Source organism: Acinonyx jubatus, chromosome D3 (genome assembly GCF_027475565.1).
Source record: "Acinonyx jubatus isolate Ajub_Pintada_27869175 chromosome D3, VMU_Ajub_asm_v1.0, whole genome shotgun sequence".
Classification (NCBI taxonomy): Eukaryota; Metazoa; Chordata; class Mammalia; order Carnivora; family Felidae; genus Acinonyx; species Acinonyx jubatus.
In genome coordinates, this window is record NC_069392.1 from 47,408,123 (window position 1) to 47,421,218 (window position 13,096).

The window sequence follows — 13,096 nt, forward strand, 5'->3', positions numbered from 1 at the left end:
CACCTGCTGGCCTCGGGTCTCAGGACTCCCTGTCTCTCACTTTCTTCAAGCTGCGTGGGCTCTCCTTGATACCCCTCCTCACACCATGCCGACTCCTACCTCGGGATCTTCACAACTTGCTGGGCCCTCTGCCTGGGACGCCCCATCCCAGCTACTCTCTCTTCTCACTACCTGACCACCATTTCTGTTGGTTACTGTTTGGCTCCCTTGTCTTTCCCAGAATGGAAGTTCCCTGAAAATACAGCTATTGTCTATTTCTTCGTCTCCTAGCGTTCCGGTGCTCACACGGGCACTGGCTTGTAGTGTATGTTCAACAAATACCTGTGCAATGATTGAGTGCCCAGAGGGTGAACAGGCCTACCTACCCAGAAGTGATGCCACATGAGAGTTTCCCAGCTCTCTGGACGGAAGGCACTGTGTGAAGGCAAGGTTAAGTAACAGCATTAAGAGCGACATTCGATTCCACACGGTATACGACAAGGCTGTACCTGGACCGAGTTGAGGTGACAGTAGCCATTCAGTGGAAACCTAATGACGTGTGTCGAGTCATGATTCCAGCCTGCATTGACAGAGTTACACATCACATCGCCGATCTCTGGAAACACTTCTTCTATCAAGGATTTGTCACCGCTGAGTGTGATCCTTTCTCCGAGGTCTGGGGCGACACGCACCACTAGGCACTCGCAGGGCCTTGAAAAGCGACCAGTTTCTCTGTCCTGCTTCCATCTTTCCATCTCCAACAACATGGGCTGAAGCTGAAAATATTTTGCCTCTTCATATAACAAAGTGTAGTCCTGGCAAAACAAACAAAAAAGGCGTTTCATAGCGCAAAATACAAACACGAAGCGCTGAAGATGTCCACAGGTAAGAGGTGATTTTTTTCCACCTCTGTTACTTTGATAATCAAATCTGCGTGTGAATTTTTCACTCACAACACAACTCCACGTGCATTCATTCATTCCTTCATTAATGCATTCAGCGATGATAAAAAGAGATAAGAGTATTAAGGGCCAGGCAGGCCCTCTTCTAAATGCTCCCCATAAATTAAACCCTGTAGCCCCCCCCCCCCCCAACAGCCCTGTGGATTTGGAACCATTATTATTCCCACTGTGCAGATGAGAAAACAGAGGTGAGAAAGGCTGAAGCCACGACTTTTCTCTTTCAGTAAGGAGTGCCTCTGGGCATTTAAAATTCGTGCGGTGAGAATACACTTTACCTCCCCCAGAAGGAGCCACATGTAGGTCGCAGTGAGGGAGGCGCAGGCGCACTATTCACGGGAAGCCCACGCTCCCCGTCACCTTCACTGGCAGCTCAGAATTTGTGGGAGGCAGGGGGCAGCACGAGGCGGGAGGGCGGCCAGAGACAGTGGCGGGAGGGCGCCTGCAGGGCACACGCCGGGCGCGGCTTTGACCTAAGCGTGGGTGCTGATCTGGGATGGTCTGGGGGAGGCGGAGGCACCGCCCTCGACGCTGCCATGCTCAAGGGACAGAGGCAGACATCAGTCCACGATCCCTGCCGGACAGATGTGCACGAAAGGAAACCCGTCCCTTTCTGAAACCACAGCCACCCACTCTTTGACTCTTGCCTTAAAACAAAATCTACTGAATTAGAACAGAAATCTGGCAAGCAAGTATTAACACACACACACACACACACACACGCGCGCGCGCGCGCGTCACTGAATGGGAGGCCTTGGGAGGCAGCGACGCAGGAAAAGGGAGGGAAAGGAGGAAAAGGGAGGCAGCAACGCAGGAATGATGTTATCAAGCAGGTCAATACGGTCTACGCGTAGCTATGACCACAATCATCTCCGGGTGTGAGGCAAGTGGGACACTTGTCCGGACATGTTGACTGAGAACGTTTTAATGAGCTGACACAGGCGTGTCTGCCGTCCCTCCTCGGGCTGGAGCTGGCAGGCGGTGCCTGGTGCCCGCAGCAGAGCCGCCCTGAGAGCCCGGGGCCCGAGCGCGGCCCGAGGCCTCCGCCATCTGGATGGGATGGCGCACGGAGAGGATGACCACGGGAAAACGGGTTCTATTTGGCACTCTGCTCTTTTTCTTGCAAATTAAGCGGCAAAGGCAGCAGCGGCAGTAGCATCATGCAGGGCTTCCAGAGAAAAAAGCATGGAGAGGTGAGAAAGTCCCAGCGGGCCTCCAGCCGGGTCTTCCGCTTTCTGTGGCAGGACACCTGGGCCAGGTGAAGACGCTGCCCCAGATGCCCCTCAGCAGAACAGACCGCTTCGGTGCTCTGTCTTCTCCCGGCAATGCCATTATTGCAGGAGTCCCGGTTCCCTGCTGGAGAGGAGCCCACTGCCCTCATCATCTTCCTTGCACATCCTGGCACCTGACCCACAGGAGGTTCTGTTTGGTTTGAGGGGAGGAGAATAAAGCTGAGGTGTGGCCACGCTTAGGAAAGGACAGAAGTGAGGCCCCCTCACACAGCCTGAGGGCGGGAGTGGGGAGATGGCCGGTTCCTCCTGGATACCTGGGATCCCCACTGAAGTACATCAACCATGAGATGCTGACCTCAATCTTTTACTTACTTATCCAGATGACAGCTCTCAAGGAGATTTAAAAACAGCATTGACAGTTGACAAGCAGTAGAAATGAGAACTTCTGCTACTAACTTTTTATTTTCCTATGAGAATTAAAAATTTTAGCACAAGGCGTGCCTGGGTGGCTCAGTTGGCTAAGTGTCTGACTTCGGCTCAGGTCATGATCTCACGGTTTGTGAGTTCGAGCTCCGCAACGGGCTCTGTGCTGACGGCTCAGAGCCTGGATCCTGCTTCGGATTCTGTGTCTCCGTCTCTCTCTGCCCCTCCCTGCTCACACTCTGTCTCTCTCTCTCTCAAAAATAAATAAACATTAAAAAAAATGATAACACAAGAAAGAATCTGGACTCCAGTGAAAATGTGTCATCAAGTCTTCAAATCTGAGACTGCTTAAAGCAGTCTTAATGACCAACTTTGACCCTCTGGAGGAATCCTTTCAAACACTGCTGAATAGTGACCATTAGCCTTTGATTAAATGCTTCCAGTGATGGGAAGCTTACTATCTAACAAGGCACAGCACTGGCTTTGTTGGCTGCTCTGATGGTTGTAAGTTTTTCAGTTAGAAGGACCTTAATTTCCCTGTAGTTCCAACTTACTTGTTCAGACTCTGCCATCTGGGGTTATATGATCCTAAACTTTCTTTGACCTGTTAAACCTTCAAACATCTGAACACAACTGTTACATCTTAGTATTATTCAGGCTGAAAACACCCCATCTTTTCAGCTCTTTTTCATTCGTTATGACTTAGAGGTCCTTCAATATCTGATGTGTGCTTGACTTTGTCAACATACTTCTGAAAACCCAAACCCAAACTGGACCTAACATTTCAGATGTGATCTGATGAGCACACTGTGAAACCTTCGCTTTAACCACTATTAAAGCAGCCTGCATTCATTTCCTATGGCTGCTGTAACAATCACCACACATTTAGTGGCTTAAAACCACAGAAATTTATTCTCTTACAGTTCTGGAAGTCAGAGGTCTAAAATGGGTCATTAAGGTAAGAGGTCTAAAGGGGTCTGGACACTCTAGAGGAGAATTCGTATCCTTGCCTTTTTCAGCTTGCAGAGGCAGCCCACATTCCTTGGCCTGTGGTCTCACATCACTCTGACCTCTGCTATTGTCACATCTTCTCTGACTGTGACCCTCCTGCCTCCTTCTTTCACTTGGACCCTTGTGAGTGCACTGGGCCCACCTGGATTATCCACAATAATCTCCCAATCTCAAGACCCTTAACTTAATTAATCACATCTGCAAAGTCCCTTCTGCCATGTAAAGTGATACATTCCTGGATTCCAGGAATTATGACGTGCACATCTTCGGGGAGGGGCATCATTCTGCCTACCACACGGCATCAGCCTGTATTAACTTTCTTGGCTGTCCTGTTACCCTATTAGTTTATAGTTTGCTGACTGTGGCGTCCCCATACCTTTTCCTAAGAGCTGCTACTGAGCTAGGCATTTGTGAAAAATTTTAAACCCTCCATTATGTATCCCTCTTTAAATTGTTGGAATTTGTCCCAACATACTGAGAAAATGTGGATTCTTTCATCCAATGTTCTGCTCTCTCTCTCTCTCTTATCATTTTGAGCCAGGTGTTGTGTTTCTAGATGGAGTAATGACACGGCTACATGCAGACCTTGGTTCAGGTTGATGCTCAGGTAGCAAATGAAGACTCTGGATTCTGGCTGTTCAAATAGTTATAAAACCTAGAATTTGGAGATCAGTCAGCCCATAACTGTGGCATTTGCTGGGTGTCTTGTTGAAATGCCATGTGTTTGGGTGGGACTCCAAGGGGAAGGCTGGACATGTGGGAGGGCCCAAGTCTCTGTACTGCCCAGAGATTCTCCTTAACTATTTTGGGCTCCAGTCTCCTTATCTATAAAATGAGAGGAATCAACTCCTTCGAAGTTGCTTCCAGCCCTGATATCCGAGTCTATATCCATGACAATGTCCTGACCCACCAGTTTGTCTACCATAACCTGAAGGTAATGGGGCTAACAGGACTTGGGGTTACAGCTCCTCCAATGCTGACTCTGAATCTTCACCCTCTTTCCTCCCTGAGTTCACGAGCCACATGGGTAATCCACTCTGAGGTCTGGCCATGGCCTGACAGAGTGCCTCCCTATACGATGCTGCTCGTGTTCCTTGTTCTCTGCTCCTGAACAATGAGGGAAACACTGGCCATTATTAGACTTTTGGCCCTGCTCAGTGATTTCTCAAGGATTCTGCCAGTGGTTACTGAAGCGAAGTTTAAAGGGGTCCCCTGAAGACCATCTTATACCCTGGGATGTATCTCACAGGGCCCGGTCTTGAACTCCTTCAGGCCACCAGGTGTTCTTTTACTCTCTCTTGACCATCTGGCTTCATCTCTTCCTTTACTGTGCTGTTCCTTCCGGTCTCTGGGGTGGAGCGCCATCTGCACCGGGGCAGCGGACTCTGGAGAACAGCCGAGCGCCGGGCTCCCCTTGGCCATCGGCCCCCCACGCTGACTTGCCTCCAAGCGTCTGCCAGCTCAAGAACTAAAAAGGCCCTTCTTGTTTTTGTTATCATTTTCTACACGGTTAAGCTCACACTGGCCATTCGCTTTCTTGGCGGGCTCCTTTATAGTCGTCTTTCTCTACTTCCTAACACACGTTTCCAGTCTCAGCTCGTCGGAGATCGCCCCGTGGAGCCGACTCATACCCACAGCTGCTTTTCTTAGGAACCTCATCCTCCTTTCCTTCCTCAATTGGGATCATTTAATTCTACTGTCTAAATCCCGTATTTTTTAGAGTCTACCAAGTTTCTCTTTAGACCCCCTGACCTTGTGTTCATTTCCTTCTGCTCTCTGAATCTTTTGAAATCTTCTTTCCTTATACCTTGGTTCCTATCTGGCAACACCCACTGTTCCTTTCTTTGGTTGTTCCTCTAGACAACGCTGTCTCTTATCCCTAAGGTATGAGGTGGAAACAGGCAGGAGTTTATGGGGCAGCAGCAGGTGTGGCCCCAGATTTCCTTTTGAAGAAAATGAAACCCAAAACTACATTTGCTTTTCAGCAAAGCAACTGCAGAATGTACTAGATGCTGTCACTCGTCTGCCCTGCTTCTATGCCAATTTTATCTTCCCTAATTAGGAAAGTATCATCCATATTTCTTGTGTAGCCTCACATTCAGGTAGAGGGAACTAGATTATTCATAGACCTATTACCACATTTAAAGAATTTTAAAATCCTAGAATACATATTTTTAAAATAAAAAATTTTTTGAGATTTACGATAGTTTTTCGAGGCACAGAAATATCAAGATCCCATTTTACAACGAATAAATTGAGCTTTTCTAGGACCTTGGAGATAGGTACATGGTACATAGGTATGGGTGGACTTCAAAATGCAAATGGACCCGTGTCTCAAAAGCTTATTTCTTGATTAAATATTTGGAATTCAGAAAACATTCTCCGTAGGGGGAGGAAAGTCATTTACACCGTGTATTAGTTTCCAATTGCTGCTGTAAGAACTTACCACAGATTTGGTGGTTGAAAACAATACAGATTCACTCTCATACAGTTGTGGAGGTCAGAAGTCTGGAATGGGTCTTAGGCAGGGCTAGCTAGCCGGTGGGGCTGCCTTCCTTCAAAAGGCTCCAGGGGACAATGCGTTCCCTTGCCCTTTCCAGCTCCTAGGGCTGCCTGCATTCCTTGGCTCCTGGCCAACAATCACATTCCTTCCTTCATCACATCTTCTCTGACTTTGACCCTCCCCACTCCCTCTTTCAGTTATAAGGACCTTTGTGATTCCACTCTGCCCACCTGGATTATCCAAGATATTCTCCCCATTTCAAGACCCTTAACTTAATCACAGCTGCAAAGTCTCTTTTGCCGTGTAAGGTAATATATTCTGGGGATTAGGATGTGGACCCCCTTGGGGACCATTATTCAGCTTGCCACACACACTTACTGATTCCACCAAACAGTTCAGAAATTCATTTAACTCCTAATGGCCTTGAAATTTTACACAGCAGTTGGCACATCCTTAAACTCCAAAGGCAAATCAGTCACTTATTCATTTTAAAATCTGTTAAACATGCCAGATGCCATGCTAGGCACTGTGGGTTCTGGGGAATGCGTCCAGTTCGTCCCGGGAGCTCCTCTTCACTGCCCTGGGGCCTCCCAGGATGCACTTGGCTCCCTAGAAGGCAGGGCATGTAAATATCAGGGGACCCACAAAGCAGGGACACCAAGAAGATGAGAGGAAATGAAGGATTTTATAGTTTACATTTCAAAAATAGCATCCAGGTAGTAGTCATAAGGAAAATAAAAAAAATCTTTGCGGGACTTAATTTCCTTTAGTTTCAAAGATTTTTTTCTTTCCTTCCTTCTTCTTTCTTTCTTTCTCTTCTCTCTCTCACTCTCTCCCTCCCTCCCTCCCTTCATTCCTTCCCTCCCTCCTCTTTTTTTCTCTCTCTCCCTCCCTTTTCGTTCTCTTTCTTTTCTTTCTTTCTTTCTCTCTTTCTCTTTCTTTCTCTTTCTCCCTCCCTCCCTCCTTCCTTCCTTCTTTCTTTCCCTCATTCCTTTCTTTCTCTTCTCTTTCTCTCCCTCCCTCCCTTCATTCCTTCCCTCCCTCCTCTTTCTTTCTCTCTCCCTCCCACCCTTTTCTTTCTTCCTTCCTTCCTTCCTTCCTTCCTTCCTTCCTTCCTCCTTCCTTCCTTCCTTCCTTCCTTCCTTCCTTCTTTTCTTTTTAGGTGGGAGGTGGGCCACCATAATTTTTTCAGTATTTCAGGTTTGGGGTGTCTAAAAGTCTTAATTTCCCTAGTTCTGCAATACTTTTTTCCTTTTTTTCTTTAAAAGGACTTACTATTTTTACAGCAGTTTTAGGTTCACAGTTAAAATTGAGGGGAAAGTACAGAGGTTTCCCCTATACCCCTGTCCCCACACATGCACAGCCTCCGCCATTTTCAACATCTCCCTCCTGAGTGGTGCATCTGTTACAACTGATGGACCTACATCACCCAAAGTCCACAGTTTATACTAGGGTTCATGTTTGCCTTTGTACATTCCATGGGTTTGGACAAATGTGCAATGACATGTGTCCACCTGTTCACTCCTCCCACCCCTCAATCCCCTTTCTTTTCTTCAAAACCTAGAAAGACTGGCTCCCTTTTCCCCTGCTACCAACTGATACTTCTGGCCAGCAGCACCAGCTTCCAGTTTCTCCTGACTACTCTCATTTTTCTCGCAAGCCGGGGTGGGGGCAAGGTGGTGGAGGACACCCAGCCTGAGATTTATCCTGATGGCCATTAAAGGACACAGAAGTGGCGGCAAGAGTCCCTTCTGTACCCGGCCACTGTCTCATCCCCCACCACCTCCGGGTCTCCCGGAGAAAGGCCACGTATACGCAGCTGATCAAGACGGGGTGCTTGAGGCAGAGCAGAGGCAGACCCATCTGCATTCTGCAGCCACACCCTGGCTTGGCGAGCCAGCTGCATGCTAACTGCAGGAGTTAGGGCTCATGTGTAGGGCGGGGTGAGGGCAGGGGCTAGAGATTCGATCCAAGATGGTGCCAGGGCTGCGGGCTGGTGGTTCTGCCTGCCTCCCACTCCTCCTCCTCCTCGGTCGCTGCAGCTGGCCCTGCTTCTGAGGGAGTGTCCTCGGGAGAGGGACAGAAGTGGCCCTGGGCAGGGGTGCCAGGAGTAACAGTTTCTGCACCAGGGACATAAATACTGGGAGGCAACAGCTGAGACTAGGGGCCGGGGCAGCCATCCTAAGTGGGCACTCTCTTAAGTACTGAAGAAGAGACTTCTTGGGGGTCTACCCAGCTCACCACTCTTGGAGAGTGCCTTCTTCGAGAATGTCCGACTCTCAGGAGCGGGTGACTAGAACGCGTGTCTGGGTTACCACAGCTGATTGGCTAAAGCGTAAGCATCGGAGCCACCTGAGCCAGTGAGATGGTCTCTGTAGAACCAAGGAAGGGGAAAGAAACCCCGGGCAGTATTGCAGTGGAGCCATGGGCATCACTCTAGAAGCCCACAAACTCTCATGACTGAGGTCCTCAGAGCTGCCCTGCAAGTTCCAGCCCTGAGAGAATGCTCCTGCTAATTCTATGAGGTAAGCCAGTATCCATCCCATAAAAACTTCCTTCCTCTCATTCTTTCTGGTTCTCACCTGGGGCTGATTTTGACCCTAGAGGACATTTGCCAATGTCTGGAGACATTCTGGGTTGTCATAACTGGGAAGGAGGTGGGTATTACTGGCATATACTGGGTGGAAGCCAGGGATACTGCTCAAAAGACAGCCCTACCATACAGGTGTGCTGTTTCGAAAGGACACATGCACCCCCATGTTTATAGCAGCACTATCCACAATAGCCAAAGTATGGAAAGAGCCCAAATGTCCATCAACAGATGAATGGATAAAGAAGACATGGTGTAAAGACACACACACACACACACACACACACACACACACACACATGCTGGAGTATTACTCGGCAATCAAAAAGACGAAGTCTTGCCATTTGCAACTACGTGGATGGAACTAGAGGGTATTATGCTAAGCAAAATTAGTCAGAGAAAGACAAATATCATATGACTTCACTCATATGAGGACTTTAAGACACAGAACAGATGAACACAAGGGAAGGGAGGCAAAAATAATATAAAAACAGGGAGGGGGACAAAACAGAAGAGACTCTTAAATATGGAGAACAAACAGAGGGTTACTGGAGGGGTTGTGGGAGGGAGGATGGGCTAAGTGGGTAAGGGGCATTAAGGAATCTACTCTTGAAATCATTGTTGCACTATATGCTAATTCAGATGTATATTAAAGAAATAAAATTAAAAAAAAAAGACAGCCCTACCACAGAAAATTAGCTGGCTCAAAATGCTAATAGGGCAAGGTGAGAAACTCAGCTTGACCGAGATCATTTTTGTTGCAACCTAAGGAAGACATAACTCCCTCTGATCGATGGTCAGTCCTGGCATCATTAACGAGTGGGCCAGCATTCAGACACCTACGTTTGCTAACATAATGTAATGTGAAGTGCACAGCATCACCAGAGATGTATCCTCACTGAAATGTTTAGCTTAGACTATTAGGCCTTCAGATGAAACTTGCAGTTTACAGGAAATTAGAGGCTAGAGTAAAGAACTAAAGTACGCATGACGAGGCAGCCAGACAAATCCAGACGGGGGGGCATTCTGTGGGGCACCTGGCCCTGTTTCTTCAGTGAGTTAGCATCATATAAAAAGCGATGGACTAGGCTAGGTAATAAAGGGAAGGGACATAGTGGATCCAACATGTGATCTTAGATCAGATACCGTCTGGGAAAAACACTTGTAAAGGACATTTTGGGGTCAACCTGGGAAATCTGAATATGGTTCCAGTATTAGAGGAAATGAGATTTTATTGAAATAGGAAGGTAGAGATTGTTGTCTGAAATAAGGATAGAAAAAGATCCAGAAGGCCATGCACTAAGGTTTTGACGCTGGTAGTCTCCGAGAGTTGGGAATACGGGGTTTAAAGTTTTTTTGCCTGTCTACAATTTCAAATCTTCTACAATGTACATATACTTTTTCTATAATCTTAAAAGGTCATTACAAGTAACTAATACATTTTTAAACTTAAGCCAGGAATAGGTAAGTTGTGGGCTGTCTGATAGCAAGTTTTTCTTTATCTAGGAAGGGTGGGCATTCATCAGCGACCACAAAAGATGTCAGCAACATGAGGGACCCTTACCAAAGATGTTCAGAATAAAAGGCTAGAGAGAGGCAATTTTGCGGTTCCCAATCAAAAAGGGAACCAAAGATCTGGACTCATGGTGTTCCAGGAAATACAACTGTGTGTGCACGCCCTGTACAACACATGTACATAAGCAGAAGATGAAGCAACGATGAATCAGTCAGTATGATGGGGGGGGGGGGTAGTGAAGGGAAGAAGGACAGTCATCTCTGTAATAAAACAGGGCAGAGAAGCTCTATAGTCACTTATTTAAGAGAACAGATTCCAGTGGCTTTCAGTGGAAGCAGGGCACAAGCAGCTGCCACTTAAGTGATGTTCTGAAATATGAAATTATCTAAATTGTTAAGCGGGTATCTAGCTCATACAGCGTATTTGCAGAATGGGGTCTTAAGGGGTGCAGGATGCCGTGATGTCAACGTTTCATGCATTCACTCAACCCAGCATCAAACAGATGGAGAGGGAAGCAGGAAGTCAAGGAACACTTCTCCCGGCAAACCCAGTCCGGACCGTCTCTCCTCACGCTGTGCTCCTTCTCCAAGATCAGGAAATAGACTCCGATGAGGAGGAAAGCACCTACTGTGTGATTCAGGGACGGACAGACTGAGAGCTCATCTGCGTGCGCGTCTGCGTCTGTGACTCCCGTGAACTGCTGCGGTTTTTTCGTCTGCCACAGGAGCAAATGGCCACCTGAGCTTCCCCTCTCCTCCTGCTGTTCCTCCAGGTTCCAGAACACCCTGTAATTTACAGCCTGTCGCCCAGAGGCTCTGTGGAAAACATTTCAGGGCCCTGCGAGACGTGCGCTTCATCTGCCAAACTTTTTGTCTTTTCCCCCAAGTGTGGGCCACAGCTAAAGCCTTAGCCAATTAAAGGGTGTGTTTTGCACTTAGAATTGATGAACAGCGCGCCTTTCAGGGCCCCGGAATCCTGAGGGAGCTTGCAAGGTGCGGAGAAGCAGCCGTCCCAACCTAGCCCCCCTCAGGACTGACCTCAGGGACCGGCCACAGCTTAACTCCCATGAGGAAGTCTGTCTCTCAGCGTCTAACGTGAATGCTCTTGAAAAAGAAAATAACACCTGCCACGTTTAAATGTGTTCAATACCGAGCTCCATTTCTGGAACATCGTCCAACTAAAAACAAGTGGCTGTTATCATGTTCTAAACGTAATTCCCCATCAGTTGTTTTGTACTCCTGGAGTCTGCATCTCTTTTCAACGTGGGATTACAAATTAATATTTTACCCTCATAAGTTGCTCAGGATGATGACATTATACACGTTTTATACCTCCCATTTAGTCCTATAAATTAAATAGTATATTGCCTACTTAGCTTCTGGTCTCCTGTGACTGTTTAGACCCTTTTCTGTTGTATTTAAGTTAATTAATACTGAGTAATTCTATGCGCCCAGCACACAATGTCCTTTAGAAAAACACAAAAATGTCCCTGCCTGTGAGAGTCTTTTACAAAGTAGAGAGTCCTGATACATACATAAAACACCCAGAGTTCGAATATAATCAAGTATATGATGAGGTATGAACCAGAATCTGGTTTGAACGTGGGACTCACTTCATTCATTTATTGATCCATCCACGCACTCACTCACTCACGCCACAAATATTTACATGCTTAGTATGTGCCAAAGCTGCACCAGAGCGACAGCCACTGCTGGCCAACTTCGCCAACAACTATTCCCGGCCCCTATCCCTTGCTCACTTCTCTCTCACTGTAGAGGCTAGAAGAGAAAAAAATTACTTTCTTAGCCTCCTTTACATCTCGGGGAGGCTCAGTTCTAGCCAATGACCTATAAAGGGAAAGTCTACTGAGGAATCTCTGACAAGGACACAATCTTCTGAGGTAAAGAGTCTCTTGCCCCATTTTCCTGCTGTGAATGAGGAGGTGATGCCTGGAGCTGGGGCAGGCAACTTACGACCTTGAGGTGACAAGCGTGAGGCCGAAACATCAACACTGAGGACGGCAAAACAAAAAGACAGTTCTGGTCCTCGATGACACCACAGAGCAGATACCACCGTCCGTAACCATGGACCTCTGACTTCTTATGTGAGAACAAAACTAATCTCCATGAGTTTTTAAGGCACTGCTGATTGGGTATTCCCACATCTGCAGCCAAAAGCATGTGTGACTTACAGTTGGGTACACAGCGCTCAACAATGGAGATGAATGATTGCAAATGTACTGTATGTGACCACAGAGAATCACAGGGCGTAGGCAAACCTAGGCTGGATTAGGCACGGATGGCTCACTGATGAAAACAATGAGCCCTAAGTGACAAAGGCCAGGAGAAGAGCATTAGGCAGGCAGAACGGTCTCTTTGAAGGGAACAAGAAGATGGTATGTTTGCAGAACTAAGAGAAGTCCTGTAGGGCGTATGTGTAGGGTAAGAGTCGAGGGGAGCAGGGGCCAGAGCCTTCTGGGCCTCGTGGCTCTGACAAGGATATGCTGTTTTGCTGCGTGAACAACGAACGGGAAACCTCTGCACAGCTGTAAGCGGGAGCTTATATGATACACCATTTTCCCCCAAAAGTATCCCTCGGTGAGGGATGGGGCTGGAGACGGTGGAGGATGGGGAGAGGGAGAGGGTATGGCTATAAAAGGGCAACAAGAGGGATGGTTGCCACGATGTAAATATCACGTGCCTTGACTGTATCAATGTCAACATCCCAGTTGTGTTGCTATGCTACCATTTTCCAAGATGTCACTCTCGGGGGGACCTGGGTAACCCAGGACCTCTCTATTATTTCTTATAACTGCATGAGAGTCTACAGTGATCTCAAAATAAAAGGTCCTGACACTGCATAGGATTTTCCCTCTCCCTCTCT

General features: G+C 47.5%; 1 protein-coding gene across 4 annotated transcripts in view; it reads right to left on the bottom strand.

The window, feature by feature from the left end:
• The window catches only part of KCTD1 (potassium channel tetramerization domain containing 1), a 186,337-nt gene that overhangs the window by 4,810 nt on the left and 168,431 nt on the right, over positions 1-13,096 (bottom strand). For 3 of the 4 annotated variants that reach the window (XM_053206433.1, XM_053206434.1, XM_027068682.2), the window contains exon 4: positions 489-794. In XM_053206433.1, coding sequence (XP_053062408.1) covers positions 489-794 — 306 coding nt within the window. Of the gene's footprint in view, positions 1-488; positions 795-13,096 lie in introns of those variants that run through there. The other variant, XM_053206432.1, reaches the window with a different exon arrangement.